This window comes from Accipiter gentilis, chromosome W, assembly GCF_929443795.1.
Source record: "Accipiter gentilis chromosome W, bAccGen1.1, whole genome shotgun sequence".
NCBI classification, from domain to species: domain Eukaryota; kingdom Metazoa; phylum Chordata; class Aves; order Accipitriformes; family Accipitridae; genus Astur; species Astur gentilis.
The window spans coordinates 7,372,645-7,389,734 of record NC_064918.1 but is presented as its reverse complement, the minus strand read 5'-3'; the positions used below and the strand labels follow the sequence as shown (position 1 = coordinate 7,389,734).

The 17,090-nt window shown below is 41.7% G+C and overlaps 1 protein-coding gene across 1 annotated transcript in view; it reads left to right on the top strand.

Moving 5' to 3' along the window:
* The window catches only part of LOC126035393 (myocyte-specific enhancer factor 2C-like), an 81,730-nt gene that overhangs the window by 57,920 nt on the left and 6,720 nt on the right, over positions 1–17,090 (top strand). The window contains 3 exon segments of the mRNA XM_049793954.1: positions 1,323–1,346; positions 3,574–3,703; positions 4,585–4,720. Of these exon segments, the coding sequence (XP_049649911.1) occupies positions 1,323–1,346; positions 3,574–3,703; positions 4,585–4,720 (290 nt within the window).

Below are 17,090 nucleotides of genomic sequence, written 5' to 3'. Positions count from 1 at the left end.
TGTAAGCAGAGTAGTATGATAGAAGGTTGAATTGTTAAGGTGTCATGTGAGCATCTTTCAGTTCCCTACTGAAAGTGGTTACAAGGAAAGTTGTTGATTAGTGGTTGCAAGTAAGTTTTTCATGAGTGATTTAACTTTAAAAGTGAACTTCATTAAAAAAATAGCTTGATGGTGAATTTAAGTGATGCTATAAACACATTTTTCCATTATTTAACAGACACAGTATTAAAACAACTTCCTAGTTGGCTACTTAATGCATTATAAATTAACTTTGAATATCTAACTAAACCCCCCCTAAATGTGATGCTGTCTTCTGAGAGGATAAGTAATAAATAGTCTCCTACAGGGCTATACTCAAAGTCAACCAAAGCAGTGACAACCTGTCTTCATTAAATTATTTATTTGAAGGTCCCTAAAACCTGATAATTTCCAAGGGATTCTGTGAATGGTCAGGTGTCCTGAAACCAGGTATAGCAACACTATCTGCAGCCACTGGGGTTGTGGAAGAAATAATTAATTCTAAGACAAAGAGTTGTGCTGAAAACTGGATAGATTGTCTTCACAGCTGAGACAAACATCTCTTTAAAAGGACAAAGAACAGATCTATGAACTGTTATTTTTCTAAGCTATGCTCAGAAAATATTTAATTTGCTACTCCTATGTCCTGGTTTCAGCTGGGATAGAGTTAATTGTCTTCCTAGTAGCTGGTACAGTGCTATGTTTTGAGTTCAGTATGAGAAGAATGTTGATAACACACTGATGTTTTCAGTTGTTGCTAAGTAATGATTAGTCTCAAGTCAAGGATTTTTCAGCTTCTCATGCCCAGACAGCAAGAAGGCTGGAGGGGCACAAGAAGTTGGGAGGGGACACAGCCAGGGCAGCTGACCCAAACTGGCCAACAGGGTATTCCATACCATGTGACATCATGTCTAGTATATAAACCGGGAGGAGTGGGGCTCGGGAACTAACTGGGCATCAGTTGGAGAGTGGTGAGCAATTGCATTGTGCATCACTTGTATATTCCAATCCTTTTATTATTATTATTGTCATTTTATTATTGTTATCATTATTAGTTTCTTCTTTTTTGTCCTATTAAACTGTTTTTATCTCAGTCCACGAGTTTTACTTTTTTTTTTTCTGATTCTCTCCCCCATCCCACTGGGTGGGGGGGAAGTGAGTGAGCGGCTGCATGGTGCTTAGTTGCTGGCTGGGGTTAAACCACGACACCCTATCAGATGAAGCTGTTCATTAGACTAGAAAATCTGCACCCTGTTAAATATATACATTCACCAATTTTTAATGCTCCTTTCCTATGCTCTCAGTCTGAGGATGTTAATCTGCTTTTGGTAAGTGGTAGTGACTTCATCTTAATAACGGGGGAAAAAACCAGGTCTTTTGTCTGATTGATATTTGTGTAGAAATGGTGGTTGAAATAAAATAGAAAACTTTACCATTACTATATTATAAACAAAAGAAACATAATTTTTGAAATCTAGCAATATAGAACACAAAGATGCACTTTTTGCACATATTCAAATTATGCATGTTAAAATAAAGCTTCCCTGTTGTTGGAGCTTGGAGTTTTGCTAGTGTGTAATCTTGTGCTCTTGAAGATGACACGGCTGCCTTTTACATTTTTTGGTAGCTCTCTGGATGTTTTGTCCTGCCGCTCACAGGACTGGTCTTCTCAAATGCAATTTTTACAGTACAGCATCTAGTGCCTCAGAGTTAAAGATAAATGTGTAACTGCTTTGCTACCTAATACTCCTTGAAGTTTGTTTTGCTATTACAAAAAGCAAAGTAGGTAGAGCACTATGTGCTGCTATAAAGAGTTCAGTATTCAGTTCTACTGGGGTGCCGCTCACTGAATTAAGCATAAAATCCATTAATGCTTTCTTATTTTTTTGTTTGAATGAAAAGCAAAACAATAGGAATAGCATTCACATATTTGTCATGACCCAGACTGGACAGACCAGGGAGTCATGTTTAATTCAAAATTCCCTCAGGCTAAATTAAGGTGAAACGACATCAAATGATCAGATAAAGTGTTACTGAAAAAGCCAGTCGAAGAAACTCTCTAAGACTCAATTTTGGACTTTTAGAAAGCAGGCATTCTTTATTGCAGCACTGGGTGCATGGGGGATCACTCCACCTATCATGCACACCGTTACCTACAACAAGCAGAAATTTATATTATTCCAGTCATACATATTCATATTATCATTTACATAGTGTCCACCCTTTGGTCACACGCAGTGTGGGTCATCTCTTTCTCCTAGTTAGCTGGCCTTGGCAAGTTTTAATTACAAAATCTCAGCAGAACTCAAAGCTTATCATCAGGATCCAAGGCACATCAGGCTTGAGGCCTCCTGTCTGTTGGCGCCTTTAGAGCATACCATTGACAAAGCTCAAGGTTTTTCTTATCTAATTAGTATATACCAAAATTTTGAAGTTTTCAAGCAAGCAAAAGTTCATTAGTACAGCAATACAGTAAAATTTTACTTCTTCTGCCTTTGTTCAAGGCATCAAAAGATTTTATTCATGACAGAAGCAAACTGAACTGGGAAGGCATGATAGTAAGTGGCAGGGTTTCTCACAACAGGAATTGGCATAAGACTAATTCTGTAAACTGTGTAACCATATAAAATCAATTCAAGGAATAAGGAGATCCCTCCCATTGAGTCACGAGGTTCAGAGCAGACCCCCTTGCTTTCTAGACTCCTCCTCAAAGAAGGGCCCAGGGGCAGCTGGATCCACTTAGTCTCAGACTTGGTCAACGGTTTATATCTTGAAATGGATGAAGTGTAGGGATTGTGGAAAAGGAAAGAGAGAAGAAGACAGAGAAAGGAAGAGAGAAAGATTTCACCTGTCTTGGGTCCATCATCGGTTGGTTCAGTCTAGGGGTCCAGTCAGCCGAGGGGTCCAGTCCCCATGGGCTTGCGCACCTGGGGCTTCAGTTTGTGTCCTTTTATCATCCTTGCCCCTCCTTTGGGTGGGCACCCGAACTCGTCAGGCTAATGAGCAGTTTGTGAGCCTTTAGGCTAGGGGGTCATTTGGGGAGTAACTTCTCCTTCACTGCAGATGTGGCCATTGTTTGATCTTTGTATCAGAATAGCTTATCAGAACAGGGAGCTGCCCACCCTCCAGCACACCCTCCCCCTCCTGTTGCTGATGTCTGAGCTGATGGGCTTTTCATCTTGGTTCCTTGCTGTGCAGGGTTTGTCTTTAAGCAGAACTTGCCCCACCACAATGTTTGAGACATTAACTCTTTCAGTCTCTCACAATATTTTATCAGTTTTTCATACAGTCTGTTTTTCTACCCACAATAAAAGCAATCTTACTTATTACAAGTTCAGTTACCCAGGAGATACTGATGTAATGGGTTACTATGGTGACAACTAATCTCTTAAAGGACTGATAAAGTTGGCAGAGTTCATGAAAGCCACATGTTAAATAATTATTTTCTAGAAATTTGTATCAGCTTGTATTTCTTATGCACAAAGCATACCCAGAAAGCTAATACACTTAACTAACTTAAAGCTAGTCAATAATATGTTTATTTTACTTTAAAAGAATCAGAGGATAAATAACTCCCAGTCTGCTCAGTCATTGGCTACTCCAATAGTTTCCATAGCAACTCCTACTTTACCAGGGCAAGGGATGGGAGGATACCTATCAGCCATCTCAACAACATATGGTATTGGTAAGTATCAGTGCAAGATGTAAAAGGTGGGGGAGGGAACAAAATGCTGGTAAATGCCTGTCTCAGTAGTAATGAATCAGCTAATGATTGCTGGGCTAAACTGAAAAATTCATAGCTGATATGCTTTCACACTTCATTTACTTATTCTGTATCTGTCAGTGATGAGATCTATTTAAAAATAGATATTTTGTTTGAATGGAAACCTGCTTGGATAGCTTTCTTTCATTGGCTTTAATAAATGTAACTTAAAAGAGACTTCTTAATCCTCTTAATGCAACAGATAATTTCACTTAGGTCTTGAATGCACCTTCTTAAAGTCATAAGGGCAGTGGGAGCAAGCGATTTCACTGGTTTCAAAATGGAGCTCAATAAGTTTGTGGGCTATTATGCAGTTACCTAGAAGGGACTAGAAATGAAGCCTCAAGACATGCTTTCCAGTTCCCATGCACATTACTACTGTATAAAACATTAGTATATGTATCAGATGCTTTTACAGAAGATATGCATTGTTCAGACACAGGCTGCTTACTAGGTTCTGTGAGGAAGATCGTAAATGAAATATTATGATGTTTTTCAAGTCTTTGGCTCCGTGAAAATGCATATATAGTTATGATGGCTATACAGGCTAAGAATACTTTAGATCTTTCAGATCCAGAAAAGCCCTGGTATATTACAAAATAATTATTAGTGCATTATTTGCTCCTAAATTAATGAGTTGACTGAAGAGGAGAGTCTGTTTCTCCTAGTGCAACTTAATATGATTGGTGTAATTTAAATTAAAAGGCATATTAAGTGATGTGCAAATTATGATGCTGGTTATTGTTTAATTCCTTCCTCCTTAACTGTCTTTTAATTATTGTCTTTTCTGTTTTCAAATCTAGAATATACTCTGAGTAATGAAGATATATCATATATCTCTAGGTTTAACAAAGCCAATGCTCTTCATCTTGGTTCTGTGACTGGCTGGCAACAGCAACACCTACATAATATACTACCATCTGCCGTCAGTCACTTAGGGTAAGCAGTGTTTACTTTAAACTATTGTTGCCGAAAAACTCGGAATAAAGAACTTATCGACACCAATTTAGTGTAGATAAGCAGACACTTCTTTATTGATGGCCGGGTGCGCGGGTGAGTCCTCTCACGAACCACGCACACTGAACTCCAAAATCATACACCTTATATTGAACTTACTCATTCATATTCATTAGATTTCCAATAAGTCATTAGCCTACATTAGCATATGTTAATGTCCTTTACACTGCGCATTGAAGGTCTCTGGTGGTCCTCTAGAGTCCTCTGGTGGTCTTTCATAGTCTTCCTCACTTGTCCGCTTCTTGACCTCCTTCAGGTGATTCTGCGCAGTCTGGTCCTTGGTAAATAACTAACTACATCAGTTTCCATTAATTTGAAATTCTGACATCTTCTCCATTCTTCTAGTTTGCTATAGTATACTCCCACTGACAAACACTATATCACTAGTTTGCTATAATATACTCCTGCTGACAAACACTATATCACTAGTTTGCTATAATATACTCCTACTGCCAAACACTATGTCAAAATCATCTTAAATCTCAAGCTTGTCATCTAAGTTCTAAATGTTCCTACTAAATGATTTTGACCAATTCCTCCGGCCTTGGTAACAGGTTATACAGACAGTTTCACAGCAGCTGTCGGTTGTTAATTAAATGTGCAAAATGCAATAAAAATAACTTTGCTAAACTATTTCTTACCATTTCATATTCTTAATAAACATGACTTATCCTAACTACTATCAAATCAATAATAAATCAAAGCTACTAACCAATCAATAACAAATCAATAACATAATCAATAACCAATCAGTAACATTTTCCGGCTGTCAATAAAGAAGTGTCTGCTTATCTACACTAAATTGGTGTCGATAACTTCTTTATTCCGAGTTTTTCGGCAACACTATCATATTGTTCTACAGTGACTTCCTGTATTGGTTTTGTCTGGCAAGGTTTTGGTAGCAGGGGGGGTTACAGGGGTGGCTTCTGTAAGAAGCTGCTGGAAGCTTCCCCTGTGTTTGAGAGAGAGCGAGCCCATACCAGCCGGCTCTAAGACGGACCCGCTGCCAGCCAAGGCCGAGCCAATCAGTGATAGTGGTAACGCCTCTGTGATAACATTTTTAAGAAGGAAAAAAGTTGGGACGGAGAGAAACAGCCGCCGGAGTGAGGAGTGAGAACATGTAAGAGAAACAAGCCTGCGGACACTAAGGTCAGTGAAGAAGGAGGGGGAGGAGATGCTCCAGGCGCCGGAGCGAAGATTCCCCTGCAGCCCGTAGTGAAGACCCTGGTGAGGCAGGCTGTCCCCCTGCAGCCCAGGGAGGTCCATGGTGGAGCAGATATCCACCTGTAGCCCATGGAGGACCCCACGCCGGAGCAGGTGGGTTCCCGAAGGAGGCTGTGACCCCGTGGGAACCCCGCGCTGGAGCAGGTTCCTGGCAGGACCTGCGGATCTGTGGAGAGAGGAGCCCACGGAGCAGGTTTTCTGGCAGGACTTGTGACCCCGTGGGGGACTCACGCTGGAGCAGTGTGCTCCTGAAGGACTGCACACCGTGGAATGGACCCATGCTCGAGCAGTTCGTGAAGAACTGCAGCCCATGGGAATGGCCCATGTTGGAGGAGTTTGTGGAGGACTGTCTCCCGTGGGTGGGACCCCATGCTGGAGCAGGGGAAGAGTGTGATGAGCCCTCGCCCTGAGGAGGTGAAGTGGCAGAAAATAACATGTGATGACCATAAACCCCATCCCTGTCCCCCTGTGCCACTGGGGGGGGTTGGTGGTGATATCCGGGAGTGAAGTTGTGCCCGGGAAGAAGGGAAGGGTGGTGGGAAGGTGTTCTGAGATTTGGTTTTATTTCTCATTACCTTGCTCTGGTTGATTTGTAATAAATTGAGTTAATTTTCCCAAATTGAGTCTGTTTTGCCCGTGACGGTAATAGTGAATGATTTCTCCTGTCCTTATCTCGACCCGCAAGCCTTCTGTTATATTTTCTCTCCCCTGTCCAGCTGAGGATGGGGGAGTGATAGAACGGCTTTGGTGGGCACCTGGTGTTCAGCCAGGGTCAACCCATCACAGTCTTTTTGGTGGAGAATGCGGGCAATGTGAGGAATTTGAGATAAGGATAGTGACTGAGAGAGGTAACGGGCAAAACATGGACTGAATGCAGCTAGAGAGTTAAGAGCTGCTTGATAAGTGGGGAATTTTTATTGTTGTAATTGTGGTGAAGGGACGAGGGGTGGATTGTGTGTGTAAATTGTCCACTTTTGTCAGTTTTGTGATGATATTATTTTGATTTTGGTGTGGGGAATTATTTTTGTTGATGTGAGTGAAGACTTTGTGTGATGAATGTGGATTTTAATGATAGTTCTTAAAAATGTGATGCACAGAGGCGAGGGGTGGAAGCCATTCCCACGTTGGGCGCCAAAAAGGACTGTGGTGGGTTGACCCTGGTTGGATGCCAGGTGCCCACCAAAGCCGCTCTATCACTCCCCCTCCTCAGCTGGATGGGGGAGAGAAAATATAACAAAAGGCTCGTGGGTCAAGATAAGGACAGTTTAATAAAATGATAGCAAAGGTCGCGCGCGAAAGCAAAGGAAAAAAAAACAAATGATGTTACTCTCTACTTCCCATCAGCAGGCGATGTCTGGCCACTTCCCGGGAAGCAGGGCTTCAGTACGCGTAGTGGTTGCTCCGGAAGACAAAATGCCCCCCCCTTCCATCTCCCTTCACTTAGCTTTTATATCTGAGCTGACGTCATATGGTATAGAATATCTGTTTGGTTAGTTTAGGTCAGCTGTCCTGGTTATGTCCCGTCCCAAGATCTTGCCCTGCCCCAGCCTGCCATTGAGGGGAGGGCAAAAATGTTGGAGAGACAGCCTTGATGCTGTGCCAGCACTGCTCAGCAGTAGCCAAATCACTGGTGTGCTATCAACACCTTTCTAGCTACTGATGCAGAGCACAGTGCTATGAGGGCTGCTATGGGGAGTATTAACTCCATCTCGGTCAGACCCAATACACTTCCATATCCCCAATAATCTCAAATCTGGAATATATCAAGGTAACATATCAGCAAATATTTACTGTATATAACAGCTCTATTTCATGAAAAGCTTTTCAGGTAGCTAAAATAAAATATTCTCTGTCCCTGACATTTTCTCAGTAGTAAAGATTACTGCTCATGTTTTGCTCTTTATTTCTTTAAATAGTATTTTCTTTCACCACTAAAAACAAAACTAAACGCTGTTGCTTTATTTTGCCCTTTATTCCTTTTATTTGCAGTTACTATAGCACAAACTTTTACAATAAATTTGAAAAATTTCTAATTATTTTTAATCAGTGACATAATGATTTGACCTTAGATTAAGCCTTAACCTTCTATAATAATCATATGCTCCCATCTGATCAGCTGTGACATACAAATTTAATTTCTTTCAAAATGTTTTATACAAGCAAATGACATAATTAGGCCTAAGAACCCGGCAGCCCATAAAACCTATTGTGATTTGCCTATGTTGAGGAGGACAGCCCTCTAGTGGCTACTTTCAAAATAATTCTTTCAAGATTGGTGAAGCATACTGCTAAGTTATTTCAGTATTTTTTAAAGTGTGAAAATTCACACAAGGATATCACCTAATGAGTTATTGAAAAATTAACCTATAGGCTAATTCAAATAAACTTTAAGAGTATGATTTTTCAAAAATCCTACTATCTGCAGATTCTCCTGAGTAAGATCCTAAGAATTCACCAACACTTCACACTTAACCTAAGGTATGGCCAGACATGTTTGAATTTTGAAAGTTTTCATTGTAAAAGTACAAGCTGAAAGCAACTGGAGTATATTTGAGTATAATTTTAATTCACAAGCACTAGAAAATTAAACATTTTTTTTTCAGAAAGAGGTATTGTGCACATGCACTAATTTTTTTACAAGACAGTTGCCATAACCTGAAAGTATTTAATACTATAAAACATCAGAATTCTCCTTCTAATTTTTCTGACCACACTTTGTAACTTACTGTAAGTTCATTACCATGCATAAATGGTTTGGATTTTTAAAGGACAGTTATACAAGTGTTTTAGAGGACACATACACTTTTTGAACCCTACTTCTATATAAATAAGCATATATAGATACTAACTACATAAAAACATACAATTAAATAGTTGCTGTGTTAGAAAAAGTAGTCTTAATAACTTTCTAATTCTTCTTTTATTACCTTTTGAGGTTTGCACTGTTTCTAGGTCAACATTCAGGCTAGCTATACAACTAAAGACATAAAGTGTCAAATAAATAAAAAACTCACATTTTAAATATCAATGTAATGTATAACTTTACAATAATCTGATGGTTTTCAGTAGTGTATCAAATAATATAATAAGGCTATTTGGGTAACAACAACAAAAAAAGTATAAATTAAATCCTAAACTATCTATGTGCTTTTTCAGATATGTCATACATCATTATCTGTTTCTGATTCTTATCACAGAAGTCAAAGTGCAATAGCTGTGGCTGGTGGAATACATTCTGAGTTGCTAATCGTTATTATTCAGTGATTTGTAAATCAGTTCAGCCATGAAAGCTGCTTCACTGACAGTTCTGTATAAGTCTTTATGTGTGCAGGAAATCATAAGCATTTCCTTATTTTAATTGCTGAGTTCTATATACAAAAGCACCTATTCTAAATTCTGGATTACTTAAAAAAAATTGTCCTGGTTTCAGCTGGGCTAGAGTTAATTGTCTTCCTAGTAGCTGGTACAGTGCTATGTTTTGAGTTCAGTATGAGAAGAATGTTGATAACACTGATGTTTTCAGTTGTTGCTAAGTAATGTTTAGACTAAAGTCAAGGATTTTTCAGCTTCTCATGCCCAGCCAGCAAGAAGGCTGGAGGGGCACAAGAAGTTGGCACAGGACACAGCCAGGGCAGCTGACCCAAACTGGCCAACAGGGTATTCCATACCATGTGACGTCCCATCTAGTGTATAAACTGGGAGGAGTGGGGGCGGGGGGATCGCCGCTTGGGGATTAACTGGGTGTCGATCAGCGGGTGGTGAGTAATTGCACTGTGCATCACTTGTATATTCCAATGCTTTTATTATTACTGTTGTCATTTGCCGTGGTTTCAGCCCAGCCGGTAACAAAGGACCACGCAGCCGCTCGCTCACTCCTCCGCCTCCCTCCGGTGGGATAGGGAGGAGACCGAGGAGAGAAAAGAAAAAGAAACTGGAACCTCGAGGGTTGAGATAAAGGCAGTTTACTGCGACAAACACAAAGAGATTACAACAACAACAACGGTACTAATGAAAGAGTATACAAAAAGAGTGATACACAGTGCAACGGCTCACCACCCGGGACCCGACGCTCCGCCACTTCCCCCACCGAAAACAGAGACCACCCCCCGGCCCGCTCCCCATTTATATACTGAGCATGATGTCACATGGTATGGAATAGCTCCTTGGCTAGTCCAGGTCAGCTGCCCCGGCTATGTCCCCACCTCCCAGGTTCCTGTAAAAATTAACTCTATCCCAGCTGAAACCAGGACACATTTTATTAGTGTTATCATTATCATTATTAGTTTATTCTTTTCTGTCCTATTAAACTGTTCTTATCTCAACCCACGAGTTTTACTTCTTTTCCCGATTTTCTCCCCCATCCCACTGGGGGGGGGGGGGGGGGGGGGGAGTGAGTGGCTGCATGGTGCTTAGTTGCTGGCTGGGGTTAAACCACAACAACTTGAAAGTACACAGAACATATCCAGTCCACATCAGCTGAGCTAGAATTTGCAGAAAAATAGACAATCACACAAAACTCTAGTCATCCCTAGATATTTGAGAAAATAGATCTAGAAAGGGTTTGACCTTCCCAAATCCCTATGCTGTGGGAATGCTAGCTGAGTGAGTCCACATACTGGAAAGCTGTGGAATCTGGGAGATGTTTGTTGATAAACAGTAATCTGTAAAGATTCATGAGTGCCTAAGAAAGAACAGAAGTTACTGGGAGAGTTATCCCAATTCTCCAGCAAGTTTTTTTGTTTTTCACTGGAGCCTATAGCTTCATGGCAGAAGAATGTGGTTAGTAACTGACATATTAGCTTGCTCCAGATAAGTCCCCAACAATTTCAGCAGCACTGTCAGAACCATCTTTCAGATAAGAGTAGAAGATTTCTACAATCTAACTCTAAGTCTCCATGTTGGCTCTGCAATTAGCAGCCATACTAGTGCCAGTGGTCCTGAGGGAAAATACCTGACCATATGAGAGTAGTTCACTTTCCATGTCTGTACAGCTTTTGGCCTTTTGCTGAGCCTGGTGAATAGGATAACAATCATAAAATCATAGAATGGTTTGGATTGGAAGGGACCTTAAAGATCATCTAGTTCCAACCCCCCCCCATGGGCAGGGACACCTTCCACTAGACCAGGTTGCTCAGTGCCCCATCCAACCTGGCCTTGTAACATAACAATGTAGAGTCTGTTTTGATATGATTGTGACATTAAGGCAAGTCAGACATTTTAACATTTTAGATTAAAAAGTATTACTTTCACAGTCTTTTGACTGGGTCTATATCTGGAAAAAATACACATTAATCCCATTAAAAATCAAAATGTATCCCTCCCAAAACTTAAGAGATTTTGTCTGAATATTGTTGCAGTGTTGTCTACAGAGAAGGTTGCCACTTATTTAACATGGACCAAAGAGTCTATCAGAAGTTAATCACTGTTAACCAGGAGGGGATTCCATTCCTAACTTTGAAATAAATGATAGAAATTCTTTAGGCACAAGTCCATTACATAGAAACCACTCTCATCCATATTTATCAGTCTAAGAGAGGATCTTCTCTGCCTTAAGTGTCATCCACAGGTGAAAGTTTAGCTTTCATAAAATATAAGTGCAAACTCAGTCACAATATTTCATCTCAAGAATCTTCAATATAGATAATTATTTACATACGAGAAGTTTCTCCAAACTTCTGCCCAACTGAATGAAAGATTTGCCCAAATTCATACATGCTTTTGACTTGTTCTGCGATTTTTATCTTCCAAGCTGATTAATTAGCAATGATTAATTTTGGTTAGTAGGCATAACTGGACCTGGACAAATATTTTCCACTGAATACTTTTAACTGAAAAAATTAGACATAGTAACATCATGTTTTGTGAATTTGTATCAGTTCTGCCAACTTCCTTGTTTTGAATTAAAGCCTAAAATATTTCAGACTAAGCCTTTTTTCTTATGCCGCTATTGTAAATAAGATGTTCCAGTGATTCCATTTCCAATTATTCTTTGTTTAGAAATTCCCTTTAAAAGTATAAACCTTAAAGTGTGAAAGCTAATCAAAATATCGTGACACAAAAATTGTTATATTGCTTTGATCAAAAATATGAAAAAAATACTTTGCTTTTACCTGAAAGAAAAAGAATTGCTAGCAAGTAAAAAATATCCACTGTTCTCCTAGTTACAGACATAACTAAATTTTATAGTGAATTTTCACTTTTCCTTATATACATTTATGAACAAAAAGTTTATCTGAAGTGAGGAGGTAAGGTAAATTAGAGAAACAAGTGTGGGTTTAAAAGAAAAGCTATATGTGAGGCTCTTCCTTCCTTCAATACACTTCTTTCTATTCGGTTTTCAGTGAACTTAGCATAGGATTCAAATTATGAATATAATATATGCCTGGACCAAACCTGCATATTTATATGAAACAACTGTGTAAAATATACATTGTTACATACAGATACATAAACAGCCATTTCCACACTTGCACACACAAAGAAGTCATTTAGTAGCAAAAAGAATTCTCATTTTCTATAACATAGAAAGCTTCCATTCTAAGTAGAGGTCAATCCTTTGTTTAGAATTGTGGACACATATTTAGCCAATGGTCACAAGAGCATTCCAGACGCCTTTAGAAGGCCTTGAACAGAATAAACAAGAAGAGAAAAAAAGAAAGATGCCAATTAGAAGAACACAGGTGTGCATTCCATGATAAAGGGAACTTGGCACAAAGAACCTCAATTCGGCAGTTTATCTTGACCAATTAGACTGAGACAAGTTTCGCATGTTTTAGTATAACCAATTATGTCTTATGTTTATGCGCGTGTACAGTGTTGATATAACCAATCATTAAGTGTAACTAGGTGTGTGGACAGTGCGTGAATAATGTGTGTAACCAATAGTAAAATAGCTAAGCGCATGTACAGATGTAACCAATTTATAAAATGATGTCTGATGCTCTAGTAAAGGGTCTTCAACTATGATCATATTGATCTGTCGTTGAGTCCATGATTATGCTCCCGCAATTGGCGCCCGAACAGGGACACCCAAATTCTGCGCTACATTTGGCGAACGAATGGCAGGATAAGAGGAAGACGGGAGGATCCCGACTGAAAGACCGGCTGCCCCGGCTGGTGTGCCCATAGAGGCAGATAAGACAGCGCTGTTGTTTTTTCGCCCGTCGAGGTGAGGACTCGCCCGTAAAGGAGGTGAGCGGTCAGGGGAGGAGATGTGGTCTACGCTTTCCAAAGAAGAAGCAGTAGTTAAGCTCCTCCAACATATACTCTCAGAGAGAGGCAAAAAAATATGATAAAGCTTGTTTAAAGCGGCTTTTACAATGGAGCAAGGACAGAAACCTTTCAATTAGTGTGGGTACAGCTTTTGAGCTTAGTACCTGGGAAGCTATCGGAACCTCCCTATGGGATGAAATTAGTGACAGGTCTAAAGAATCTAAAGGTCTTGCAACTTTATGGAAATTAATTAAGACAACTCTGGAAGAAATGAAAGCAGATCATAAAGCATCTGCTTCTGCTTTTGCTGTTCTCTCTCCAACCGCAAGCGAAGGGGAAAAGCGGGGAGAAAAACATAATGCAGCGAGAGAGACTTTTGGCTTCCCTGGAGCTTGTCCGCCTGCTCCTGTGCCCTTGACTTCTGCTCCACTCTCTGGGACTGCCAATATTAATCAGCCATCTGACAGTTCCCAAGCCTCCCTAACTGTACGCATAACGGAAACCCTACAGAATCAGGAAGCGAGTAAAAATCCGCCTACGAGAAAACAGCCCCCAGATACCACCATTCAACATGAACAAATTATACCTAGCATATACCCTCCGTTGCCTTCGTCTACGCCTGGGTCGCCTCAAGAGCATGAAGAGGGTCCGGAGCTCACTTCACAGCAGTTGCAGTCAGTAATAGAAAAGCTGGCAGAGCTGGAGGCTGCTGTGAAGCGAGAAAAACCGCCAGCCGTATCTTTTGATGTACCCCCTCCTCCTCTTCCCCCCCCCTCCTTCTCGTCCTTCTTCAAACCCTTTTTTACCTCTGCCCCCTCCTTGTCCTGCACCTATACCTCTGCCTTCTCCACTTCCCAGGGAACCGATCCCCACCTTTCCAGAAACAATGGATCCCCAGAATAGATGGCAGGGAATTATTCGCGATGCCTTAATTGAGGGAGAAATCATAACAGCTCCCACAGTGTTTCCGGTTATTGCTGGGGCTGGGGGTGGACCTAATCAATGGGTTCCATTTGATTGGAAAATCATAAAAGAAGCAAAAGTTACAATTGCTCAGTATGGTTTAAAATCTCCTTTTACGCAGGCAGTTTTGTCCCATATGTTTTCTGGGTCAACCTTAACTCCACATGACTCGCAAATGCTTGCTAAAACCTTGTTGTCACCGTCACAACAGTTATATTTTTTCCATAGGTGGCAGGAACTCTGCGATGATGCAGAGGCAGAAAATAGGGGATGTCAACAAAATGATCCCTTATCTCAATGTACTGCTCAAATGCTGATGGGCTCTGGACAATTTTCAAATGCTGCTTGGCAAGCTCAATTTGATATTCAAGTTTTAATGCAATCACAGGAATTGGTATTTAAAGCTTTCCAAAGCATACCCAAGCAAGGAAAAGTTTCTCCTTCCTATGTTAATATTCGACAGGAAGAATCTGAACCATTTGCTCAGTTTATAGACAGACTGCATACCGCATTGGAATCTCACGCAGATCTTGATAGTAACATGAAGGTTAAGTTGCTGATCAGTTGGCGTTTGAAAATGCAAATGCAAAAACAAAGCGAGTATGGTGCACATTACCTTGAGGTGTTACTGCTAGTGAGATGTTAGAAGCTTGCGACCGTATGGGTGAACAAGGGAAAGCTGTTCTTTTTGCTTCTGCATTTGCCACAGCAGTGCGACCTCTGCTACAAACAAAAAGCGGGGAAAGGCCAGGAGAAAAGAAATGTTTTAATTGTGGAAAGCCAGGGCATTTTAAGGCTCAATGTAAAGTTTATGGTAAAGTCTCTGGTGAAACACCATGTGATCGATGTGGGAAAAGAGGCCACATGACTAAAGAATGTAAATCGAAGTATCATGTCAGCGGCAGAGTTTTGGGAAACTCCCAACTGAGCGCAAGATCCCCGCACGCTATGACACAAATACAGGGTGTCTGGACAACGTCCCCTCTGCCACAGCAGGAAGTTCCGGAGTGGACATGGCAACAGCAGTAGAAGTAACTTTGTTGGACACAAAGGTGCATTGCATTCCATCAAATTTGAAAGGAACTCTTGGTCATGGATTATGTGCGATATTGTTGGGGCGATCATCAACATCTCAACAGGGGATTTTTGTCTTACCAGGAATAATTGATGCTGATTACACTGGTGTGATCATGATCAAGGTCCATGATTATGGTACCACATAGAATACAAGACTAAATACTGCATTTTGGTGGGTTGACCCCAGCTGGAGGCCAGGCGCCTGCCAGAGCTGCTCTACCACTTCCCCTCCTCAGCTGGACAGGGGAGAGAAAATATAACAAAAGGCTCGTGGGTCAAGATAAGGACAGGGAGAGATCACTCACCAGCTACCATCACGGGCAAAACAGATTCAACCTGGGGAAAATTAATTTAATTTATTGCCGATTGTATTGGGTCTGGCTGAGATGGAGTTAATACTCCCCATAGCAGCCCTCATAGCACTGTGCTCTGCATCAGTAGCTAGAAAGGTGTTGATAGCACACCAGTGATTTGGCTACTGCTGAGCAGTGCTGGCACAGCATCAAGGCTGTCTCTCCAACATTTTTGCCCTCCCCTCAATGGCAGGCTGGGGCAGGGCAAGATCTTGGGACGGGACATAACCAGGACAGCTGACCTAAACTAACCAAACAGATATTCCATACCATATGACGTCAGCTCAGATATAAAAGCTAAGTGAAGGGAGATGGATGGGAGTGTCCTGGGTTCAGCTGGGATAGAGTTAATTTTTACAGGAACCTGGGAGGTGGGGGCATAGCCGGGGCAGCTGACCTGGACTAGCCAAGGAGCTATTCCATACCATGTGACATCATGCTCAGTATATAAATGGGGAGCGGGCCGGGGGGTGGTCTCTGTTTTCGGTGGGGGAAGTGGCGGAGCGTCGGGTCCCGGGTGGTGAGCAGTTGCACTGTGCATCACTCTTTTTGTATACTTTTTCATTAGTGCCGTTGTTGTTGTAATTTTTTCTTTGTGTTTGTCCCAGTAAACTGCCTTTATCTCAACCCTCGAGGTTCCAGTTTCTTTTTTCCTTTTCTCTCCTCCGTCTCCTCCCCATCCCACCGGAGGGGGGCGGAGGAGTGAGCGAGCGGCTGCGTGGTCCTTTGTTACCGGCTGGGCTGAAACCACAGCAGGGGGGGCATTTTTTTTTGTCTTCCGGAGCAACCGCTACGCGTACTGAAGCCCTGCTTCCCAGGAAGTGGCCAGACATCACCTACTGATGGGAACTAGAGAATAACATCATTTGTTTTTCTTTGCTTTCACGCGCGACCTTTGCTATCGCTTTATTAAACTGTCCTTATCTTGACCCACGAGCCTTTTGTTATATTTTCAGCCCCCCTGTTCAGCTGAGGAGGGGGAGTGATAGAGCGGCTTTGGTGGGCACCTGCCATCCAACCAATCAAACCACAGTAGGGTAATGAGAAATAAAAGCAAATCTTAAAACACCTTCCCCCCCCCCCCCCCTTCTTCCCAGGCACAGCTTCTCTCCCGGATTCTATACCTATCCCCCCAGTGGCACAGAGGGACGGGAATGGGGGTTATGGTCAGTTCATCTCACATTATCTCTGCCGCTCCTTTCTCCTCACAGGGAGGACTCATCACACTCTTCCCCTGCTTCAGGATGGGGTCCCACCCACAGGAGACAGTCCTCCATGAACTTCTCCAATGTGGGTCCTTCCCACAGGCTGCAGTTCTTCACGAACTGCTCCAGCATGGGTCCCTTCCACAGGGTGCAGTCCTTCAGGAGCACACTGCTCCAGTGTGGGTCCCCCATGGGATCACAGGTCCTGCCAGAAAACCTGCTTCAGCATGGGATCCTCTCTCCACAGGGTCACAGGTC